The 11,092-nt window shown below is 37.6% G+C and overlaps 1 protein-coding gene across 2 annotated transcripts in view; it reads left to right on the forward strand.

The window, feature by feature from the left end:
• The window catches only part of vstm4a (V-set and transmembrane domain containing 4a), a 30,881-nt gene extending 24,065 nt beyond the window's left edge, over window positions 1-6,816 (forward strand). For both annotated transcript variants that reach the window (XM_016467796.1, XM_016467795.1), the window contains exons 3-8: window positions 3,083-3,136; window positions 4,519-4,626; window positions 4,815-4,848; window positions 4,944-5,068; window positions 5,448-5,506; window positions 6,329-6,816. In XM_016467796.1, coding sequence (XP_016323282.1) covers window positions 3,083-3,136; window positions 4,519-4,626; window positions 4,815-4,848; window positions 4,944-5,068; window positions 5,448-5,506; window positions 6,329-6,490 — 542 coding nt within the window. In that variant the 3' untranslated portion in view covers window positions 6,491-6,816. The remainder of the gene's footprint in view (window positions 1-3,082; window positions 3,137-4,518; window positions 4,627-4,814; window positions 4,849-4,943; window positions 5,069-5,447; window positions 5,507-6,328) is intronic.
• The last annotated feature ends 4,276 nt before the right edge of the window (window positions 6,817-11,092 follow it).

Here is an 11,092-nt window from a genome sequence, read left to right on the forward strand (position 1 = left end):
GGGGGGTGCACCCAGGGTCCGTGGTGTCCCGGCGCCGGAGTGAAGGACATCTGGGAAGATCGCGTCCTGGGTGCACCGGGCCTGTGCAGAGAAACACACGGAGTAGAGGTGGTGGGAGAATTAGCAGCGCGCTGTATACTTACCTCGGACTTGTGAGCGTCAGCCTGGGATGTTTCCAGCGCGGCTCTCCGCTCTCTCAGCTGGGTCTGCTTCGCCACCAGGTCACGGATCTGCTTCTCCACGGCCTCTAGCTCGAGCTGCACCGAATGCAGCTCGAACGTGTCCTCACCTGCACTCAAAGGTAGACACACATCCGCCATTAAAGCAAGTAACAGTGAATAGTGTATTAGTAATGTAAGCGAGATTAGCGGCAACCACGCTGGCGTTGCTAGCGGGCTATATGCTAATAGCGGACTCGGGAAGTCAAAAATAGAACTAGTGATAACAAGGCGCTCTGATTGTTTTTGTTGTAGAATACGATAGGGGATATATTCACACGTTATAGAAACGAAAATGATGGTGTATAAAATTGATTTTAAGATAAAAAATTAGACGACAAAGAATTAACTTGACGGAGCTCAAACTCAAAACACACGGCAGCAACAAACAGGAAGTGACGTGTTTAAAGAAATGTACAACGAAATGTACAACACTTTGTGACGTGTACAAAGAAATCTTAAAGATTTCTTTGTATAACTGATAAAATAAAATATATTAGTATATAGTCTGTGTATTTTAGAAGTTATAAATCGCGGTATATTTAAGCAGGGTTTGTTTAGAAAAGAGATAAATGCAGTAAAAATACTTTAAACCATTCCATAAAGTGCAAAGGTAGCTGATGATTTATTTGAAGAAAAACATCAGCATATATTTCACAGACATAAAGATGTGGTTTTGAAGGAATAAAAGCAACAGAATATTATTGCAGGGGTTAGACAACCACAGATACCCCACTTAACCGAATCTGAGACACAAGAAAACAAGAAAAAATAAAAAAACAAATAAGGAAGGAAATGGAGGTAGTAGGTTGACTTAAACAGGGGAATTTGTCTTGTGAAAGATACAACAAAACAATGTCAACCAGCTGAGATACCCCATAAACAGACCAAAGCAGGACCACAGTGCGGGGTTAACCACTACAACCACAGATACCCCACTTAACGGAATCTGAGACACAAGAAAACAAGAAAAAATAAAAAAACAAATAAGGAAATGGAGGTAGTAGGTTGACTTAAACAGGGGAATTTGTCTTGTGAAAGATACAACAAAACAATGTCAACCAGCTGAGATACCCCATAAACAGACCAAAGCAGGACCACAGTGCGGGGTTAACCACTTCAACCAACTTTACAGCCACAGGGTCGGCCTGAAAATGACTTAATGCTTTTCCAAAACAAAAGCGGCACTCAAACATATGCTGTTCCCCACCCGTTTGACTTTGGAAGTAGTGTGCCCTTTGTTCTCAAATGTTATTACACAATGTGTCTGCAGATCTGAAAATGTCTGCAGACTTGAAAGAAAATGCAGATCAGATGTGTAACTGTATACCTGCTGCAGATGGAGTCAGTACTAATATAGTGCATGTGAGAGGAGACGCACAACAGGATCCGTTAGGACTCAGAACACAGAAAGAAGGGTGCTAAGAAGTACTTTAATATGCTGCTGATCAAGGCTTATGTATGTGTTTTTGGAAGGGTTTCTTTAGAGCTCAGCCCTTGTGATTTTCACTGCTCTAGTAATTAACAATGGGAAATTAAAATTTTAAATACTTTCTCCTAACGGAATATGTAGAGATTTCCATTTGTAGATTGATTAACCTTCTTGAACTCTTCTTCAACATCTTAACCTTCCCAACACAGCAACACAGCAATGGTGTTGGTTTGGGGGCAGAAAATTCTTGGCTGGCCTATGGCAAATGGAGGAAGTGTTCAGGAAACTTCATGAAAACAGTTTTTTTTTTTGTTGTTGTTGTTTTTTGTTGTGATGATAGTGGCACGAAAATTACAGTTTTAAGAGAGTGAGAACCTTTATTGTGTTTCATCATACAATGATCTAAATTTTATTCAGCTAATTTGACATTTTAACTAAATATCAAACAATTATTTTTGAAAGTAATTCTGTCCAGCAGTACTCTCAACATCTGTAAGCAATTTTCCCTGACCTGGCATGTTTTAAAAAATGCCATGCACTAAGCATTTAAAGAAGAAAAATGAATGAAAGAATGAGAGAAAATAGGATTTTCCATATATTCTCAAAAATCTGAATTTTGTTTCCCAGGTAAACAAATGTTAACAGTATTTAGTAGACTAAGTTATTTAAACATTGATGCAATGCATGCTGTATGTATTAATAGCTGTTTATGAGCTTTCTGTGATAGATTTATTAAAGCCACATTTCTCAGGGTCAAAGGTTAAATATTTTTAAGAGGACTCTAACACAAATTCCTTTTAATCTAAATGTCCTTGCCTGGTCATATTGAAGCCTCATCAAGCACAACCCTGCAAAAAATCTGCACGGAATACAAGATGTTGGGGAGAATGACCAGGTTGAGCCTGGAGTCAAATACGCAACAATGTTAATACATTTCATTATCGTGTTTTTCCCCTAAACTTAGAATGTAAAATTGCAATACAAATGTTAAGCACAATAAAATCCAAACAACTGATAACCAGTTTGCTTTAAAAAAAAAAACTGACCTAACACCGTGTCTACACCGGACGCGACAGTTGTCGTGTCGCACCGCGCCGCAACAGCTAAAGTCTGTCTACACTGGACGCGACAAAGCGACCGTTGAAAATCATTTGAAATTTGTGTCAGTACGTCATAAATAGAACACAGCAGCAGTTTACTGTCGGGAATTTGTCGTGCCGCACCACACCGCATCCAGTGTAGACAGCATAATAGGTTCTATTGTATTTTGTCGCATCGCACCGCTCGCGTCCGGTGTAGACACGGTGTAACCCCAAAGGTCAATAAAAGCAGTTCTCATAAAATGTTTCTTCCTTTAATAAAATTATTTTTTAAACATTTTACCTTTTTCTGTTTTTACTTTTCATACTTTTGTCTCTTTTAATGTTTTCAGTACATCATATAGCGAGCACAGGAAAAGCTGATGTCATATGCCGCATGTTTGAAGGTATGCTGTTACCTCATTATTTTAATAAAATAAGGTAACATGTTGTTTATTGCAGTCTGGAGTCTCTGTCACTGATCGAGTGGATAGGATCACAGCTTACAGTGTTGGACAGACTTTGGCGAGTGTGTTACATTTCCTCCTTTCTGGTGGAGAAAGACCAAACCAAATTCAACCAAGTGAAAACCAAGTGTGCTCACAGCGTTTGGTTTATATTTGTGGTCAGCTCTTCCCAAGCTTATACTGGAATAAGGATTCTCTTTTGGTTTATGGCACTTTACAACATTTCCACTACATTATTACAAAACGTCTCAGGTTACTTGTGTAACCATGGTTCCCTGAGTAGGGAACGAGACACTGCGTCCTCTAGGGGTCGCTATGGGGAACGCCTCGTCGTGACCCGTGTCTGGAGCATACATTGAAAAAACACCAACTCGTTGGCCGGCGACAGCCATGACGTCACTACCGGTGCGACTATAGTATAAATAGGTGCCGGGAGCACACATCATTCACTTCTTCAGCAGAGCACTGGCCCCTGGATCAGATGATGTCAAAGAGAGAGCATCATCCTCCAGCAGCCGTTTCTCGCCCGCCGCCGATGAGTGCGAGAAGGAAAGCCCCTCTCTAAACTCATCGGCCAGGTCCACCTGAGATCCCCACGAGCTCATTCTCCTCTGTGCCTCAGCAGCAGCGGGTCCTGAACCGCAGGAAGCAGATGGCTGCCCCTCTTTACTTGAAAAGAGAGACAAACGAGAACGGAGCTTTTTCATTGGAAAAAACTCGCAATGCACGCAGATTGCCCCCTCGAGGACATCGCGTGCGTGCTCTTCGCCCAAACAAATAACACATAGATCGTGTGTGTCATCTGGTGTCAAATAGTGATGACACGGATGCACACACCTTCTAAATGCTCTGCTAGTGCTCGCCATAATAAATAGAGATAACTCTTACTTTTTCCTTGGAATGCACGCTTCAAACAGAACAGTCAATGAAGACGAAGAAGAGAATGATGTGTGCTCCTGGCGCCTATTTATACTATAGTCGCACCGGTAGTGACGTCATGGCTGTCGCCGGCCAACGAGTTGGTGTTTTTTCAATGTATGCTTCAGACACGGGTCACGACGAGGCGTTCCCCATAGCGACCCCTAGAGGACGCAGTTCGAAGTTCCCATGAAAGGGAATCCACTACATTTTATATACAAATTCAAAAAATACATTATTGTGTGTGTAAATTATAGTTTTAATTCCATTTCTGTTAAAAACAAAACAAAAAAAAGGTAACTGATCTATCACTTTTCAAGAAAGTTTTTATTTGTTGTCTGCAAGGTCAGTGCTTGTTGTAATTTAGTGTTTACAGCACATTGTTTTGCTGTGATCTTTCTCAGATTTGTATCTTTGTGCTGTGCTCATCTGCTCTATTGGTCTGGTCTGTATGCTTGTCTTTGCCATGACTATCACATGTCAGCACCTGCAGCACAAACGAAGACTACGAGGTGATGAGCTTTTTTAACATCATTTATCATTTACATGATGATACGTTTAAAAATACAGTGTCATCAAAGCAAAATGCATTTCAAAATATATAAAAAATTATTTTATTCTTATTGTATGATTCTGTTTCTTATTACTACACACATATGATTTATTTATGTTTTATGCTTGTTCAATTATCTCTATCTAGCCAGTTATTACCTTGTGAAGTGTCCAGAAAACAGGTAAACCAATGCAAAATGATTTACCACTGCTTTACTGTTATGATTGATTCTTAGACTGATTCTAAGAATAACATCATTGTGTTTTATATATCCAGCTCGGGAGAGACAGTAACCAGTGTGTGCAGCTCCTCTCCTGCAATGCACAGAAAAGAGAGACGACACAAACCACAGCTCAGAGACGTCACTGAACCACTACCACCACCACAGATACCAGCTAAAGGTACATAACAGACTGAAACCCTTACATTAAAACACCAAATCAAAAATTACTGGGTTATCAAAATGTTGGGTAACACTGTACATGAAGGTTCAATTCAGTTAAGCTAGTTAATACATTAGTTATTTTGAACCATGAATGAGCATTTATTGCATTTAATAATATAAGTTAATGGTAATTTATGAATATACTATTGTTCATTATTATTATTTAAAATACATGAATGAATTGTTATTTACATTGAAATTATATAGACCAAAGTTAATAAATGCTTTAAATTATTTAATGTTAGCAAATGTTGAACCCTTAAATGTATCACACATTTTTTGGTGTTTTTCTTTTTCTTTCTTTCTCTCTCTCTCGTTCTTCTTTTTTTTTCTAGCACCTGTACCAAGAAAGCCGCGCAGGACCAAACTTTTAAAGGCACAACCTACAAAAATGGTAGGAATGCTAACTTTTATTGAACTAATTTTACATAAGAGCATTATTTTCTTTCATACTAAAGCATTAAAAAGATTAAGTAATGCTCATAGGGTTAATAATAATAATAATAATCTTTTTATTCACAATTTTATAATATTTGCATCAAACGACAAACTATTTTTAGCCTCTCAATTGAATTTTCACAGACTAGAAACATGCAAGAGGGAAATAATGTGGCTTTCTCATTGAGCTTTATGTTCGGCACAGTTATTGCTATACCAACCTCCATTTATAGATGTTATAATTTTATTTACTATTATTACTTTCCAAAGCGTGATTATTTGTTTAACATGCTTGATTCTTATTAGATTAGTTTCCAGGGAAATCATCACCAAAATGCAGAAAAGCAGCAAAAAAACAGAAAATGTTTTACGGTCCAGCATTGTATTGTGAAATCCAGTTGTAATCTGGTTGGTCAACGATGACAAGCTTTATAGACTCTTCTAGCAGAACACAGACTTCCTTAAATAAGTGTGACTGGCAGGGGATCGGAGAACATTTATACGTCTATCCTACTTTTCTGTCCACTTGCTTGTTTGCATTCTATTTTAGAAGTACTTCCTTTGACCATCTGAAATATATGTTTATCAGATGAAGTGGCTGTTCCGACATACTTGAGACTCTTAGTTAGAACCGTCTATGAACAATCCTAAAATTATACCTATAATTTCATGTTGTTCTGACCCCACATTCCCCAGAGAAACTCCTCTTTCAGACCTCTGACCACATACTGTAGTTTTCATATTATCTGAAATGCCCTGTTCTCTTCTCGCCTTCAAGCCAAGGGTGGTAGAGGACAGCCTGACATATGCAGAGCTGGAGCTGGTGAAACCGAAGCCTGAGCTGAAAACAGACTTGACTGGATGTGCACAACTTGAGCCTAAAACACAATGCACGGGAACTGTATATGCCCAAATACTCTTTGTGGAGAAGCAAGTGTAAATATTAGAGTTTCATACCACAATTATTTATAAGATTAAAATATTTTTACCTACATACTGATGTTGTTATTTCATGCGTACTAGTATTTCTAGTATAAAATCTGTAGTACAACAACAGCATTTTTTAAAATATATATATATGGGCACATTTATGTACCTATGATTTTGAGACCCTTTTTTTAGCCTAAAAAGTAAGGGTTGCATTATGGATTTAACTCCAAACATGTGGAATTTGATGATGCAATTTTGTAAAGTATGTAACAATTTTATTTTTTGCTATGTTGTATAAAATAAAGATTACTCCTCTTAAAGCAGAGGATGATACAGTATGAGCAAAAGAGCACATTGATTTATTGTCTCATTCATGAACGCTTAAACAGGTCATCATTGTGTTGTTTATTGAAGCATATCAAAGAACATTTAACCCTCTGATATAACCAGAATAAGACCTGTAAGATCAATTACCTTGTTTGTTGTAGTTTACTTTCCATAACTAAAAATACATATGTCAGCTATAGTGCATTAAAGGGCAAGTTAGATATTTCAATGGGAATTTCAATTTAACTTGCCTGTGACTATTTAAAAAAAACAATTATAATGCATTTTTACAATTAAATTTTTATGTGCATAATATTTACATTTTAAGCAACATACATAATACTTTTCTATTTATGCATATAATGCAATTTATGTAATAAATTATGTAATATTTTCTGATTCAGGGGCGATCATAATTTGTTACTTTACAATTTATTAATTTTGGTTGATTAATCATTTTAAAAAGACATTGCTATTGGTTATCTACAAATAGGCATTTATAATATAACTGAACATACAGTATCTTTAACAGCTAAAACCTGTTATCTACACAATTAGGTTTAGACAAGATGAGTGCAAGTGCAAGTGCACAGCTATTATAAGCATAAAATCACTGATACAATGCACATTATGATGTCTCAGTTCGTCTTGACCTCTCTTATTGTCCGTTCTTGAGTTTAGTCTGTCTCTTTCTCCGTTTCTCCCACACACAGCTAAGAGCCAGTGACTGTGATGAACCTGTTAATGGTTACATTTATTAAAATCATACTAATTGTAATCATGCTTAATAATTAGCTTTACAGTGCATAATAATTGGGTTAGGCTACAAGATGGTTCTGCCTAGGTGCTATAATTTATTTGATTTAATTATTCAGAGGAGCCCAAATGGTTTGACATTTAATATCATAAACCCACCGACGTATTAAAATTGAGATGGCTATTGTCTTTTGAGAAGGTCATTTGCTTCTCTTCGTGAGATATATGGTGATTATTTTCCAGTCTATTAAGCGCCTCTACTTAGCACAATTAGCCACGTGCACAAAGGTTAAAGAGAGCGACTCTCCCCCTTCATTGTGTTCACAGCGCATATTAATGAGCAGATGCAGCGTGAGGATGGCAGAGGGGCCCGAGAAGGAGTTCAGAGGGAGTGAGACAAGGAGATACAGTTTCTCCTGCATCCTTAGCCCTGGATTACTCTGAAACATTAGCGTCGAGCATAAACACAGCTATACTCTTCATCTGTCTCATCTCATCTAAACTTACGATGACCTTCTGCGGTCTCACTTTATGCTCTGCAGGAGTGCTTATATGCTACAACAGATCTTCTCAGAGAGAGGCCTCTGTGCTCTTTTCTCAAAGTGTAGCCAAGTATGGTGCTTTGCATTTAACCGATTCAAGTGCACACACACAGCAGTGAGTTGTAAACACACACACACACCCGTAGCAGTGGGCAGCCATTTTTTGCTGCAGCCCCAAGGAGCAGTTGGGGATTCGGTGCCTTGCTCAAGGGTCTCACTTCAGTCGTGGTATTGAAGGTGGAAGAGAGCGCAGAACATTCACTCCTCCCACCTACAATCCGAGACTTGAACCCGCAACCTTTGGGTTACGACTCTCTAACCATTAGGCCACGGCTACCCCTTCTTTTGTATAGAACTACAGTGTGTGCATATTTTGCAAGTACAAAACCCAGAACAAAGCGAGAATGTAAGCCTTACTCTGGGGACAGAAATTCACGTACACAGTGAATTCCACTAAATACACAGAGATGCTTAAATGTTAGGCCATCAAAAGCAGAGCAAATTCATCTGCTCTCAATTCTGTTGTTTTGAACAACACCCTTGACCAAATATAAAGAGGCAGCAGCAAAGAGAGAAAAAAAAAACTAATTTTCCGCACTGAGCTGCAACTTCAGCATAAAATAAAGTCTGTGATTATTTACTCACGCTCATGTTGTTCCAAACCCATAAGCTGTTATTTTCGCAGAGAAACTCCAAATGAGATAATCTGAAGAATTTTTACACCGCTCTTTTCCTCGCAACCTAAGGGAGATGTGTAATGTTATTTTTACAGGACAGCCATTTTATGTACTGAGCTTTTAAAGAAAGAGTTAAGCAAACATATAGTTGTTTACTCACGCTCAGGTCTTTCCAGCTTATGTGTTTTTATTTTAAACGCCAAGGGTGAAAAACTGTTGTTGTTTTTTTTAAACCACTATTTTCCTCACATTCACAGTGACGTCAATACTCGATTCGTGCCATCCAGCGGTGTGACATCATATCGTCCATGGCAACGCTTTATCAAAAATGAATCCATCTCTCAATGAATGGCTGTTATTTACGCTCTTGGCATTTTTGTGTATACATTTTTATAATGTTATATTTCTTTAAAAAAAAAAATCACGTCTCTCGACTCGAACTCTAGTGCGTGCGGACACACGCCTCTTGTTTCATACAAAGGCAACCGGTGCCATCTTGCGGTTCAGTTATCGATTGCAGTAAAAATTTACTATTTTTCTTAACGGAGTTTTAAACATACAAATACAATTACAAAATTCAATTCAAACTCGCATATTTAAAGTCACCGTATAAAATAAACCACTATGGTGATCAGGATCTTGTATCATTATTTGGAATCAACTTAAGTTTGGAACAAACATTAAACGAACGATTCGTTTAAATATAAAAATATATATAATCTTTAACTTTAATATTTCTTTATTTCCCGCATTTTGACAGCAAATACATTTCATTGCTCTCTTTGTACACACCGGAGATATAACCTTATGGAACGGCTTAAATAACGACTTATTTCAGTTTGCCATCCCCGGGTTTTTTTTGTTTTTTATGGCCCGACCCCCATCGCTGGATTATTCATGCTGCTTAATGACGGCTATTAGGAGAAGACTGTCTCCAAAGGTTGGAGGGGAGCAACAATTAGCCCTCTTCCCCAGAGAGGCAAGCGGAGCATGGCCTGGTGGGAGCTCCCAGTAATCACAGCTCTTTCTCTGCTGTCTGCCTGCTTGAGAGAGCCAGACTCAGCCCCACTCATGTGCCAAAGAGCCCTTTAATACACAGCAAAGTCTGTACACAATACATCTGAACAGAGGAAGACCTGATGCTTTTTTGCAGTTGAGTCTATTCAACAAGTCAGTTCTGGAAGCCTAAATATGTAGCTGAGTGTCTAAGAAATGTCAACAGACTCTACATTTAAAAAAGTAAATAAAATCTAAAATATGATAAAGATACATATTTAAGTAACATATAATTATGTTTAAAAAAAGTATATAAAAAATCAGTAAATTGCATTAAGGGTCCATGGTCCACATTGCAATTTTGTTGCAAATGCCATGTGTTACTCTGCATGCAGTGACCCATATTCATAAACTTAATGGGCATCTGTGTTGATTCTATGGATTTAACTACCGTAGTAGCCTTGACAACTACAAAAAACATTACATCCACTACTGGATGCTGCCAGGGAACCACATGTACAAATGTTCAATTCACAGAAAGCTTAGGCTATATTTGCTAGTATTTCTGTGGAATAAACACACTCACTCATGATTCATTAATTAAGGATGTCAGAATCGGGCTGTATGCAAACAGAACTGTCATTCAAGGTCATGACTAAATGATGCTATTCAAATCATAAGAATCATTAGTATTCCTGGCATCTTTAACAGATGATGTTACATTTACACTTTATGTGTTGATGCCTGTGAAATTAATCAGATTAATGCATTGGTGGGTTAAACAGATATATTCTACATTGTAAAACTGAAGGTAAAATAAACACAATTGTCACATTTACCACAAGAAGGCATAGTTTGGTAATGATGGAATGAGGTTTGGTTTGATGTGGATCAAAGCCTGTGATTGAGGGCGGGTAAAAACAGGCATGTACAGTACAAACATGTTTTCTCAACCAAACAACAAAGAATAGTTCTTTCCAGTCCTTTACAACATTGCAAAGACAAAATGCTCCACAATTAAACTCATTCATATTGTATATAAAACTATTCCGATTTGACATTCAGACCAAAATAAAGGGGTTAGAGGTTACATGTTAATATGTTGTACTACTGTTCAAAAGTTGGGGTAGGTTTTTTTGTGTGTGAAAGAAATCAATACTTCTGTTCAGCAAAGTCACATTAAATTGATCAAAAGTGACAGTAAAGACTTTTACATTGTTACAAATATATATATATATCCTGAAAAAAAATCAAAATTTCTACAAAAATATTAAGCAGCAACGAGTGAGCAATTTTATTTTGATTTAATTACAG

The sequence above is a fragment of the Sinocyclocheilus anshuiensis genome, unplaced genomic scaffold, assembly GCF_001515605.1.
Source record: "Sinocyclocheilus anshuiensis isolate Anshui unplaced genomic scaffold, SAMN03320099.WGS_v1.1 scaffold292, whole genome shotgun sequence".
NCBI classification, from domain to species: Eukaryota; Metazoa; Chordata; class Actinopteri; order Cypriniformes; family Cyprinidae; genus Sinocyclocheilus; species Sinocyclocheilus anshuiensis.